General features: G+C 45.6%; 1 protein-coding gene across 1 annotated transcript in view; it reads right to left on the bottom strand.

The window, feature by feature from the left end:
- Positions 1-13444, bottom strand: part of KL (klotho) — a 61917-nt gene extending 48473 nt beyond the window's left edge. Inside the window, exon 1 of the mRNA XM_074959478.1 lies at positions 12686-13444. Coding sequence (XP_074815579.1) covers positions 12686-13444 — 759 coding nt within the window. The remainder of the gene's footprint in view (positions 1-12685) is intronic.
- Positions 13445-13897: the final 453 nt, after the last annotated feature.

Below are 13897 nucleotides of genomic sequence, written 5' to 3'. Positions count from 1 at the left end.
TCACAGTCTCACTACCAGCACCTCTGCATGCTTCTGTCCCCTGCCTGGCTTTAACATGGCCACCAAGAGGCCACCATTTTGTAAATAATGGGAGATGCTGGCCACTTTAGCTCAGGACAGCCTCACTGTCACCTACAAAAGGTTAAAGGGATAGGGGGACCATCTTGCTGAGGGCAGCCTGTTGCTATGTTTATAGTTGAATAAGATATAAAATACGATGCCAACAATACAGTAAAGTACATTATAATGATAAAGGGCCCAATCCAACATTCATTTAAGTTAATGAGTTTCTGGAATTGACCTTTTTGTAAAGAAAATTAAATTGAAATCTAAGTAAGAGGATACTCATCTGACTACACAATGTATTTCAAACCAACTTTCTCAAAAGAGAACCAATAATTGGCATGGGACTGGTGTTTGCAAATACTTGTGGCTTAAGACAACACAATCAGAATAATGAATCAGTGACCAGGTTCAAGAGTTACTGGGGCTGCTTTTAAAATGAGATAATTTTTAAAAATGCTAAAAGTTAAACAAATTAGGTACACTTTGCCCTTAGCTCTGGACAACAACTGATCTAATGGAGCTGCTAAATACACAGAGCAATAACTGAAAAAGAGAGCTGATTAAAAAATAGCTCTGACAATTACCGTGGACTTTTATCAGATAATACCATTGACTAGCTACCAAAACCAGATTACCTTTTGCTGTTTTCTTGAGAAGGAAATGAATATTCTTATCTATTCAACTGTAAAAGCAAACATTCTATATTGGGATGGACATGTAATGATTCTAGTGGTGCCAAAGTTTCCTAACCTTTGCTAAGGACATTAAGCTGTAAATAGATTTCTAGGTTGACTTTTGGACTTACAAAATAGCAAGGCATTTCCAGAAAATAATCTCGCCTGGCTGATTTTAAACTGTCCTGTTGCTCTGTGCTGTGGTGGTAAATTGGAGTAAAACATAAGTCCAAGATCAATGGCTATGACAGCCTTAAAATTGGAGAAACGATTATCTCAATTTCAGGGAATGCTGGGAGTCTCAAAATTAATTTATGTTCACTAGAGCTGGTTGAAAATTTTTTCAACAAAACACTCTTCCGTTGGAAAAACATAATTCACTGAAACGCGGAAACCTGTCGATTTTGACAAATTTCCATCAGAAACCTGCCTGATTTCCTGATAGCTTTTGAAACCTGCCCACCTAGCAGGCTGCCACAGAGCCAGAACCCCCAGGCTCCCCAGTTTGAAAGCCAGCTAGCTCTCTGGTAGTCAGGCAGCTGGGGGACCCAGCTGGCATGGGAGGTGGGAAGCTGTTGGAGCCCCAGCCAGGTGGCATGCTGCAGATCTGCGGTTTCCGGCTCCCAACCTCCAAGCCTCCTGACTCAGTCCAGGGATCCCGGGGCTTCTAGACTCACTGTTTGCCAACTTGTTTTGAAATGATCAAACAACATTTTTTTTTTTCAAATAAATGTTTTTAATAATCTTTGTTGCACAGAGAATTTATAAATTTTTGGTTTTGTCTGAATTGAAGCAAAAACAGATTTTGAAATGCTCCATGAAACTGAATTACAGCTGGGCAGAGAATGGCAATACACATAGAAATGAAGAGCCATGGGTTTTGCATGTCAGAGAGGCAATGTACTTCAATTTGGGCAAATTCAGAAATGCTGGAAGGTAGTTCTCAAGGAGCAATGCTGGACCAAGTTATGCCAGTTAAAATTCAAAATATCTCCATTGACATCAGTGCAGATATACTGTGTAAAACTGGTGTTAAGCGGGAAGAGAATCAGTTCCAGAGTCTGACCCATAGTATTTAATTTACAATTCTTTTGCCCACCCACAGAATGCTGAATCAGTGCAAGTTATACTACGTTACCAATTATGGGTGAGATTCACCAGCATCGTCTGAGCTGCTCAGACAACACAAAACAGCCATAAATCTGGTTTAAAAGGCAAATTAAGCCTTTCTTACAACTGTCTTGCCCTGCTGAAGCAGTGTGAGGTGCCTCGAGCATGCCCATAAATCTGATCCCCATATCCAGTTTTATGACCAAATTAAATCAATGACTAATGTACATCATCTTTGAATTTCGCTCATTGAATCCAACTCCTACTGATGGTACCCTACCTCTCACCAGCCGACCCTATCCCTGCAAGAAAAAAAATACTCTCAACACCGGTTATCTGCACACATGTACTATTTTGGCCATATTTCAGGTTAGTGCGAAGCAATAGTTGAAGCCAGGGGAAATTCACCTTTTGTTTCTCGTTGTAGATAGATTTGTGAAAGGAAGATTTTATAACTCAGTGAAAACTTTATAACTTTACTGAAGGAGTTAGTGTTGTAAAGAACACCAAGGGCCAGATTCTGCAAGTTACACCAGTATAAATCCAGAAGGACTCCTATGAATCCATCAGTGTCTCTGGGCCCAATTCTGATTTCATTTCCACCAAAGCAAAAGACATCAGAGTCAGGCCTCCATAGGTTTAAATCCTGAGTAGGAGATAAGGACACCAAATGTCTTTTACCCCAGAGTTCCTGTATAGCTTTCTGCTAAGACGTGCTGAATAGAGATTGCTCTTCTCTTCGTCATAGCTCACACAGCTTTGCTGTCTTCAGTCAAGAAGTAAAGGCAGGAATTACAAAATTATAAATGCTATCAAATTAAGCTATCAATTTCACCCTTTAAAAACTGAAGTTGGTTTTTATTCCAAACACCCAGACAAAAGTACGGTTAGGGATTATTCCCACCCTTTACCTGGAATACTAGGGAAAATTTGTGAAAATAAGGAGAAATATAAAAATAAAAATTTGTACAACTATAGAGTAGAACTGTGCATCTCATGAGGTATTTAAGGAGCATTCTGTAGAAGTATTCAAGTCAAGAAAGCAGCCACTCCTGCAGCTCTTAATCATAACAGCGGGCCCACAGCCCCACTATTGCCAGTGGGACTACTCCTGTGAATAAGGGCTGTGGGACTGGGCACTGGATCTTGATCAAAGCCCACTGAAATTAGTGGGAGTCTTTCCATTGACTCCAGTGAGTTTTGAATCAGGCCCTCAAAAGTACAATTATAAAGAAGTAAAGGTTCTGAGCTACTTGATTGAAGTGTAAGTACCAAGAGCAGGGCCAGTGCAAGGATATTTTGCGCCCTAGGCAAAACTTCCACCTTGCGCCCCCTCTCCTTCGTCGTCCCCCCCCCGACTCACACACAGTTGACACAAAGTATTAGCAAAATGATGCAGCAGCAATTGCCAGAGTCTTAGATCTGAAACAACTCAACAAAAATAGTTAGCCTCAGTCGACAATCTCCAGAAACTAGTAAACATAGCACTATAACCAGCCTGTCAGGCTGCGCGTGACGAGGAAAATGACGTCATTGCCACTTTGTACCGTAGTGAAGCAGCACGCTTGTCCCACCCACCCCAGACACTCTCCCCAGATCACAGCCCTCCCCAGAGGCCCCTGGCACACAACCCTCTCTGTCTCCCCCCGGAGCCTGGCAAGGCACACAACGTCCCCCCCCACATCCCCCTAAAACCCAGACCAGCGCACTCCACCTCGCTCCACAGCCCCCTCCCCGGCTGGCTTGGCCCGCTGTTCCCCACCTCGCCCCCAAAGCCTAGTCCAGCACACAAAGAGCCCCCCAGCCAGGCACACAGTCCCCCCCCTTCACAGCGCCCAGCCAGACATGCAGCCCCCCTCCGCCTTCTCCCGCCCCGGCACACAGCACTCCTTCTCCCCCACCAGCCCTGCTCGGCAGACAGCACCCTCCCCCAGCACACACACCCCCCCCCAGCCCTGCCTGGCACACAGCTGAGTCCTGCTCCCGTCTCCAGAGCATGGCATGCAGCCCCCTCCAGCCCAGCTCGCCTGCGCCTCAGGCTGGCCCACGGGACCCTGGCCCCGACTCCAGAGCTTGGCATACAGCCTCCCCGCCCCCTCATTTCTCCCTCCGGCCAGCCATGCCACACCATACCGCCCCTCCCCCCAGAGCCTGGCACACAGAGTCTCCCTGCCCCCTCCGCCCCCCGAACCCACAGCACCAGCAGGCCCCTGCCTCCCCACCACAGGGCAGAGCCCCCCAGGCAGCACATGGAGCCCCCTTCTGGCAGCCCAAGCCTTCCTCCTTGCCCTGCCCCCACAACCCTGGTGCCCAACGCTCCCTCCCCACTGCCCACCTCACCTCCGCGGGTCCGGGGGAGCCGGGGCTGGGCACTGGGCTGGCACCTGCAGGGGGAGAAGTGGAGGCAGAGCGATCAGCACGGGGGGTTGGGGGGGCGACTCCAAGCCCACACCCCCTCCGCCTGGCCACCTCCTACCTGCGAGCTCATCGCCGCTCATCCCACCGGAGCCCTTTTTGGCGCCCCCAAATCTTGATGCCCTAAGCAGCCGCCTAGTTCGCCTAGTGGTTGCACCGGCCCTGACCAAGAGGTCCCTACCACTCTATCATCTTTTATTAGATTAACATAGAAAAGGGTATCAACAAAGAGCAAATACCTTTTGACTTTCAGTCCTTCAGTGCCGAGTAAAGTTTTAGGAAGGATTCTTTTGGTGACTATCCAAATGCCCTTTATCTTTATTAAACTGCAGTTAACCAATAGTTCACTATCTTCCTGGCAGTGAGCAGAAAATATCCTATCCAATATGTACCAATGTCAAACTAGAACTTTGATCTTAAATAAAAATATTGACACTGCTTACATAGGAAAGCAACAACAGAGAATTTACACATTGCGTTTGAATAGCATTTCCTTTTATCTCTTCAAGTTCTGATCAAGATATAATATGCCTACAGTTGAAGGACATCCATTTAGAGCCTAACCTTATCACTCTTACACACCTTGAACAGCATCTTACTTCACAAGTTGCCCTAAGTAGCAGAGTAATGTTAGCAATTGTGGTACAACTGGGACTTTATTTACTCAGACTGAGTATTTGAAAACAACTCATTCTGTGAATGTAGTGTGCAATCATATGCTTGGAGGACAAAATGGGATTACTTTCATCCTTTCTCCCCCAGGTATTTACAGTTGATTTTTATAAAAATACAGCCAACCCAAGAATTCCTGCCTTTTGTTTTAGCACAGTTTACAACTGAACTCTTACTTTTTGTTTTTAATTTTTTTCATTCATGATGAAAGCTTCAAAGAGTCTCTCACCTCACAAATGGTAGAATTTGTGATTATATCAGAACCACCTATATCAAGAAGATTACATTATAGGAAATCATGATGTTTAGTCTGAATTCTCTATACTGGTTTAATTATACTTGTTCACCATCTCTGACACTTTAAAGCCACATGACTCAAAAGATGAGTGATTAATTTCCATTGAAATAAAATATTTGCAAACAAATACTATCCAAGAAGAGGAGATGAAAAGATATTAAAAGCTAGAAATTAGATAATTTCTTATTTGTTTCCATTTCCATTGTAACTGGTAGTATTTAAAAAAAAGGAAGGGGAAAATCTGCATGATGTGACAAAACAGGATTATTTACAGTTGCTCCTTGTTAAAAAAAAATCTGCTAGATGTATTTCTACAATAACTATCAGGTGTATTCACCTCTAACTGGGCCAAGTTCTGCTTTCGGCTATTTCAGAATAAATAGATCAATTGACTTCAATGGACCTACCCTGCATTTCCAAGTGAAAACAATGTGGTGCACCAACTATGCATTATTCTTATTTAATATAAAGGAGGTAGTGTGCATGCACTGAGAGGAGAAAGTTCCTAGATTTATAATTGTTCACACTTTTTAGGGTTTAGTGTTCAATGGTCAAACCCCAAAAGGTCAATACCTAAGCACAGTATTTATCCAGGAAAAGGAGAGGAAAGTCAGCATCCTGTCTGTGATGTGACTGGTTTCTAGGCAGCAGCTCCTCTCCACTTCTTAAAGAAATAAATGTGTTCTTTGGTTTCTGAAAATGCAGTTTATATTGTGCAAATTGGCCCAAGTTCAATGCACAAACAATTCACTTGGATCAAGAAACAGAAAAAATGTATTTGCAGAAACAGATCATTTCTCTGATTCTTTGAGGAGAAAGGGGACCGGTCACCAATACTCTAGTCACTCAGTAAGGGGACACGAACTCTTCTCTTCCCTATCTGAAGGATAGTGTTGCCCCTTTTCAATTCGAGGGGCTCGTCAAACTTCAGGCCCTTGGAGGTGTTCCAAATGGAAGTATAAACTGATAATGGAATCTTATATTTTCTTTGATGCAATCTTGTTTATTTACAAGGAATGTACAAGGTCCTGCTTCTCCAAATGCAGGAGGAACTAGAATCAAAACAATAGCTTCTTAGGCCTAGTCTACACTAGAAAATTAGGTTGGTTTAACTATGGCAGTCAGAGACAGAGCTGGCACTAGGCATAAGCAGATTAAGTAATTGCTTAGGGCCACGAGCAGCTCAAAGGGCCCCACGTTCACTTTTTTATTATGTGTTGTGAGTGGCGCCCCCCCGAGTTTTCCCGCTTAGGGCCTCCAATGGGCTAGCACCACCTCTGATCAGAGATGTGAAAAATCCACACCCCTGAGTGGCATTGTTTAGACGACCTCAGTCCTCATGTAGACAGCGCTAAGTCGACAGAAGAATTCTTCTACAAACATAGCTAATGCCTCTTGGGCAAGTGGATTACCTACGCTGACAGGATAATCTCTCCTGTCAGCGTAGGTAGTGTTTACACTGAATCACTACAATGGCACAGCTGTGCCACTGTGGAGTTTTAAGTATAGACATGCCCTTAGTTTACAGTCCCAAGCCTCCTGAGTCAACACTAGACCCAAAAACCCTCTCTCTAGCTTTTTTCCAGGGTCATACACCATGCTCACAGGCTGTTGCTTGGATTTTTTGCTTCTTACCTCTGAGTCTGTCTCTGTTCCACCTGTCTTAGTTTCTGTATCTGCACCCCAGTTTCTCCCTCTAATCTCTCTCTCTCTCTCTCTCTCACACACACACACACACACACACACACAGTGGAAACCTCCGGCTACACATGCTGGTTTGTCAGGTGTGGTCCCTTAACCGTCTCTTACAACGATCTTAAGTGAAGGGCGCATTCACACATCAGTTTTAACAAGGTTCTAACGCGGCCCATAACAAGATTTAACCCAGCTCATAAAAACAGGACGCATCCTACATTTGTCAACTTTCTACCATTCTGTTTTCTGACTGTAGACTTGAGCGGGTGTCAACTTCTATGGATTCAACCTGTTCTATTCAACTTCTTTTGTTAATAAAAAGGCACATAATTGTACCTATTTCTTACCCAGTTTTGGAGTCTGAGACCAGTCAAAAACAAAGCGTTAGCTTAAGAAAAATATTCATTTTCCCCAGTACCCTAAAACTAAGGGCCAGATCTTCAGCTGGTGTAAATCAGCATAGCTGCATTGACTTCAGTAGAACTATCCAGTGGTTTGTTTCCTACATACACTCACAGAACAAAAATAATCTCAACTATACTCACCTACATTATACATCTTCCTTATTATTTATTAGTCATACAAAATGTGCCTTATTTTATCAATTCAGAATTTGAAATGAGGCTACCACAAAGAGCTCTATAACTAGTGAGTGCACATTTATAGAACATGTTGTGACGCTTTCCAGCGGTACCCGGGGTTGTGAGGCACCTTGCTAATACCTGCCCTTAACGTGAGGAAGCCATAAGTGTACCTTCTGCTGGTCAGCTCTCCAACTCTACCTGACAAGGCAACACAAGCATGCACCTCTAGGCCTAGGCAGGCCCCACTGTCTTTCTACACGTTAGCAATAGGTACACTGCAATCTCCAAGCCCTCTGAGCGTATCCGTGGAGGGCCCAGCCCCTGGTCCACTGGACACTCACAGAATTCCCAGATCCACCGTTCCCAAAGGAGTAGTACACCCCTGCTTACCAGATTCACCTCAGGATCACAGCTCCGTTCAACTCACAGCACTTAGATTTGTTAATAGTGAAATCAAGTATAAGTTTATTTAACAAAGCACAGAGACTGAAGTAATAACAAGTAGAAGTATTGGAAACAAATAGTTACATATAAAATAAAATCATAACATGCATTCCAGAACCTAGACTTAATTAACTAGATACTTTCATGTCTTGTAGAGTAATGTTCACCCAAAGTCTTTTCAGTGTTTTACAGACAGTCTAGCTGGGACCCTTCTTTCATATGACAAATACGCTATTAGCTTGTCTCCTCAGTGATACTGTGTTTTTCTGTGCATTTCCTAACGTACCAGACTAATCCTTTGATCTTAGTCATAAACAGGATACTCCCCTGCTATTATGTTTCTTCCTGTAGATTTTCTCTCTTGTAGATTTTGCAATTTTTTTGACTGACTTTTAGCTTAGTGTGCATATAAGCCTCCATTGTGAGACATACAATGCACAATACACATGTGGCCAGACAGAGAATTAAGCATCTGTTACCTCCTGCCTGAAAGGAACATGTCCAAGTATGTCACTTCCCGGACACCTGCCTTAACTACCAGACCTTAAGAATATACTTTTTTTTAGTATAGCTACATAATTTCTGAAATATTATCCATACATACATTTCACAATGATAAGGATGACCAGTGGGCTACGGACTCTCAGTAGAGACCTCACATGCCAACCTTTGGTTATGCAGCTATTTCACTCAAGGAATCCCTGTAAAAATCTTTGTACCCCTCTGTGCCCTCTGGCAGTTGGCACTGAGAAGTCCCTGTGTCGTGCGTGCTTATATTTCTCTCCAAAATTAGCACCTGTGCACATGCAGTTTCACTAGCAAGCACTTTAACATTTTCAACAGGTGGTGCTATTGGACAAATCCTACAAAGGTGACTTCTATAGGAGATGAAGTTGCCTCAGCACTTTGCCTCAGCATTTTGCAGGATTGGGCTCTAAATCATGAGAACTACTGTGCACCTAAAAGAGAGCACAAGAAGTGGTAGGTTGGCCAGGGGTTATGACAATAAGCATTCAAGTGACTATGCAACATGATTAGGCACATCTTTAGGCACCTAAATTTAAGCAACGTATTTATGCTTGCAAGTATTCATGATGTATTTTAAAAGTTCTCCATTTATAACGTTTCATTCCACAATTCCTACATGTCAAAGTATGGAACCATATACTGGATTTTCAACATTATAAAAAATTTTTTTTTTAAATTGTCACCTTTGCACTAAAGTTCAAAAATTGAAAAATGTTAATCGCAAAGCAGAAAAAACAGTGACTACATAAATTAAAAAGTTCAAAAAAAAGAAAGAAAGAAAGGTAGCACATATAACAGTTTAAAATGAACACACAACCAGACACATTCAGACCCAGGTAAATGCATAAAATTCAACTGACTTGTTTATACCAACCCTGAATTTGACTCGCATTCTAATTCTTATCTGATTACTTATTTAGATAATAAATAACTTATCCTCAGAAGGAGTCCAAAATCCACATTAGTATCTGTGGGATTTAAAGGATTTGAGGGACATGAATTAATACTTTATGGTAATCAACATTCTGTAAAATGCATCAGTATAAAGACTTGCACAAGCTTCTTTTTGCTCACAAAGGTCTTTGTTTGAATAAAAGCAAAAAAGAAGCTAGAAACTCTGTACATATTGTAAATTAGGGGATAAATGTGAAAGGACATATATATTGGAGAGGTAGGGTGTTCATCTGTTGATAGCCAAACAGTTGAAAACAAAGGAGTTTTTCTGAAGATATTCAGCAAGCTTGATTTCACTGGGACAAGTAAGGAAGGAGAGGTAGTAGCGGAGAGACTCAGGAGGTCAGTCCATGGAGACAGATCAGATGACATGCTGGGACCAGGGGAACTGGGACCAGTTGGGGAGAGAGACTGGGAACAAGGAAGGGAACTGGTAATGGCTGGGCATTGGACTGGGAGCAGAGTAACTGGGAATGGAAGCAGGAGGGGAGCCTGGCACTCGGACAGGAAGACTAAGGGGGAGACTAGCGTGGGCTGGGCAAGGAGACTTGGATTGGGATGAGAAGCCTGAGGAGTGGAGACCTGGACTAGAGTGAGGAGCTGGGTTGTGGGTAGAGACAAGACTGACACAAGGATAAACTGGACTGGATGGGGCAGAAGGGGTCAAATTTCAAGGTAACAGACAAAATAATCTGTGCCACTAGCAGTGCTTAATTTATGCTGAGGCTTGCTAGGGCTGAGCCCTGGCACCTCTAGGCTTGGCAGTTCATAGCCTCAGCAACTCTGGGCTTGCTGTGTCAGTTATGAAAGTAAAAAAAAATTGCTTGAGCTCTGGCACAAGTTACATTACAAATTAAGTACTGGCCACTAGTCAAAGCCTGGAATGAAACCCAAGATTCTTGAATCTCACCACTGCTCTGCTGTCAGCAAATATCCATAAAAACTACTGAAGAAGTGCATGTCTCATCCTCATCTAGTGCTGGTCCACAATGAGGATGACAACCTATCAATGTTACTCAGTTAATCAGTGACTCTGTTAGCTCAAGTGGCAGTGGTGTGTGTGTGGATTTAAAAATCCCCTGCTGATGATCCATGTGGGTGTCAATGTGATGCTACATGATGGAGTTTGGGGATGGGAGGAGTGTTTCAGTTTGCTTTAAAAAAAATTAGAATTTTACACACACCTGTAACAAAAACTGTGTTAAAAGAACATTATTAAGGTTGCAAAATAAAGCACTCAAAAGTTTTGAAATGCCTGTGCAACTTTAATTCAGTCCCCTTATGAGTATACATTACCATATGTTTTTAAAAATCACATACTATTATTTTCTACAGGACCTTTGCCTCATTCAGTGCACTGAATGGGATGGTGCTGCCACACATCTTCCAACTATTGCAACAGGGGGGTGGTTTATTCACAACCCTAAGCAACATAAATTATGCCTGCATAGGCTATAGTGTAGACATAGCGCTAGCTATTATAACACGGGGAGGTGGAGTTCCTTCAGCGATGGAAAAAACACTTATGTCGCTGTAGTCTATGTCTACGCTATGGTACCATAGCTATGCTGCTGTAGCACCTGTAAAGTAGACATGGCCTAACACAAAAGAGGCACAAGTACTGAAGGGAAAACAGAAATTTTCTTTGTATCCAAAGATGAATATTAATTTGTGCTAGGTACAATGAACTTTGTACTTTGTCAGTGAAATTAAGACAAAATTTGTAGGTACTTTCCTGAACTCTGATTGGCAAATTGCAAGTGCTTCTGCCAGATACAATAATTCACAAATATGACCCAACAGGTAAACTATACAACTGGCCATTTGTATAACTGGTTAGGAAATGATTTTTTCTTGTTCAATATTGTCACAAAAATGCAAGTGGGAAATAAAAAAAAAATATCTCCATTTTGTTAAAGTTTTGTCTGGTCAAGAAAACATTCTGATGGAAAATTTTCAACTAGCTCTATCATCTACATTAATCTATGAAAATATTTTTCTCAGAAATATTTTACCACTATACCAAATATTTCCACTGAATCTTCAAAAGGAGATGCTACAAGTCAACATATCTGGATGTTTCAATTAATACAATTACACAGATAGAATTGAGTCTACAGATCTTTTGGAGCACAATATGTAACCGTTCTACAGTGTATTAATGAATGAAACAATGTGAGGCTTAGTTTAGTTTATTTTCACGAGTTAGGGCGGACCGTAAATGCAAAGTGCATCCACAAGTTCTGTGTATAGACATCGTTAACTAACGAAAAGATAGCGTACCACCCAGCTCAATGTAATACGATATATATTTACACAGTACCAAGTCATGTTTTATCTTAATTTACTATTTTATTTCAGTTTTGTAAGAGGCTTTTGCTACACGTTATTTGAGTGGAGAACACAACTACATCATTCCATCACGCAGACATACAGCGCTGAAACTTTTTTTAATATTGCAGATGTCATAGTCTGAATTTGCAGATTTACTATAGTGGCAATTTTAGCAAGGATGCCAAATGTATTTCATCTTCTCTGGTGGATGGCAATGAATTCACAAAGTCTGTGCACCACACAAAAGTTCAGAGGTGGATAGACATTAGGAAGATGAATATTATCTGCAAGCAATCTACAAACATGTAGAACTCCACCTCATCTCCTTTGCCTGCCTCTGAATCCCATTCATCTACTCTAGAAAATATCCCCTCTGTCTCAGTAAATCCCAGTGTAAGATATTTACAGATTTCCCCCAACCGTTCTTAGGGTAGGCGTACATCCTTTGCAATGCTCTTCCTGGGAGCCTCCTTTCTTCCACGTTTCTTCGATCGGCAACTCCTGCCAGGCATTTCCCAACTTGGCCAAGCCCCCGTATCACTGCCAGTGGAAATCTGCACTAACAAATCTGACTGTGTAAACCCCAGCTCCTGAGCCGATTCCTCGGTGTGTGCACGAGACAGCCCCCTTTCCCTCTCTTCCCCTCCACTACCCACCCCCCGCTTCTCTCCCCCGTCCAGCCACCGCTCCTTCCCAGCTGGGGGAGGGATTTTCTCTCCTCTCCAGCTCAGAGGCGGGCTGGGAGAGGAGACTGAGGCGCTTTCGCCTTCTCCCTCCATCCCCACTTGTGGGGCAAACTCCTTGGCCGGCCATCCAGCTCTGCACTCCGCCCCCCCATCCATCCATCCATCCCTCCCTCCCTAGGCGTCTCCTCCCCTCCATCCCCTGCCCGCCGGGCGCCCAGCCCGTACCTGCAGGAGGTTGTGCGCCGCCCTGTAGCCCAGCGGCGGGCCGCCCTTGACGCCCGGGGGCAGCCTGCCGGTGGCGTAGCCGTGCCAGGCCACCACGTAGGGGTTGTCGATGGTGAGCCAGTAGCGCACCTGGCCGCCGAAGTGCCTGAAGCAGAGCTCGGCGTAGTCCCGGAACAGCTCGGCCAGGGCCGGGCTGGCCCAGCCCCCGTAGGCGTCCTGCAGGCGCTGCGGCAGGTCCCAGTGGTAGAGGGTCACCACGGGCTCCACGCCCCGCTGGCGCAGGCGGGCCAGCAGGCGGCCGTAGTGCGCCAGGCCGGCGGGGCTGGGCGGCGCGGTGCCGTTGGGCAGCAGGCGCGCCCAGGCCAGCGAGAAGCGGTAGTGGGAGACGCCCAGGCGCCGCAGCCCCTCCGCGTCGCGGAAGAGGTTGTTGTAGCTGTCGCTGGCCACGTCCCCGCCGGCGGGCGCCGGGGGCTGGCGGGCGCCGGGCGGCGCCGCCCGGTGCGCGAAGGTGTCCCACACCGAGGCGCCTTTGCCGCCCTGGCGCCAGCCCCCCTCGGCCTGGTACGCGGCGCTGCCCGCCCCCCACAGGAAGCCCGCGGGGAAGGCGTCGTAGAGGAAGAGCTCGTCCTCCGGGTAGGGCCGACGGGCGAAGCGAGCCCAGGTGCCCGCGCCTTGCCCGGGCTCCCCGCGCAGCCGGCGGCCGCCCAGCAGGCAGAGCAGCAGCAGCAGCAGCAGGTGGCGCGGGGCCGCAGGTGACATGCTGCCGGGAGGGCGGAGAGGGGACGCGTGTGAGCTCCTGGCTCCCGCCCCGCAGCCCCCTTTATCCCCTCCCCGCCCCGCGGGTGGGCACGGCCATTAATCATTACCTAGGTGCTCAGCGCCCTTCGGCAGCCTCGGCCCGGGGTGGGGGTGGGGGGGCGAGATGGGTGCCCGGGGGGCGCGCCGGGCTTCGCCGTGTCTGCGGGGGGGTGTCCCGGGGGGCGCGGCCCGCGCTGCCAGAACAGGGAAGGGGACGGGGAGCAGCTGTCCCCTTGGCTCCAACTCTTCTCCCCTGAGAAGCAGCGCGTCGGTTTGTCTCCCTCCCTCCCCTGCACCTGGAGCAAAGACCCACCAGCGCTTCAGAGACAAACCCTGCGGGACCCATGGCAGAGGGCGGTTATGGCCTGGATACCTAAAACGCCCTGTGGTGCCTCACTTTAAGCCAGCGCCTTT

Source organism: Natator depressus, chromosome 1 (genome assembly GCF_965152275.1).
Source record: "Natator depressus isolate rNatDep1 chromosome 1, rNatDep2.hap1, whole genome shotgun sequence".
In the NCBI taxonomy this organism is placed as follows: domain Eukaryota; kingdom Metazoa; phylum Chordata; order Testudines; family Cheloniidae; genus Natator; species Natator depressus.
The sequence above is the reverse complement of the archived record's forward strand: the minus strand, read 5'-3'. Positions and strand labels throughout refer to the sequence as shown.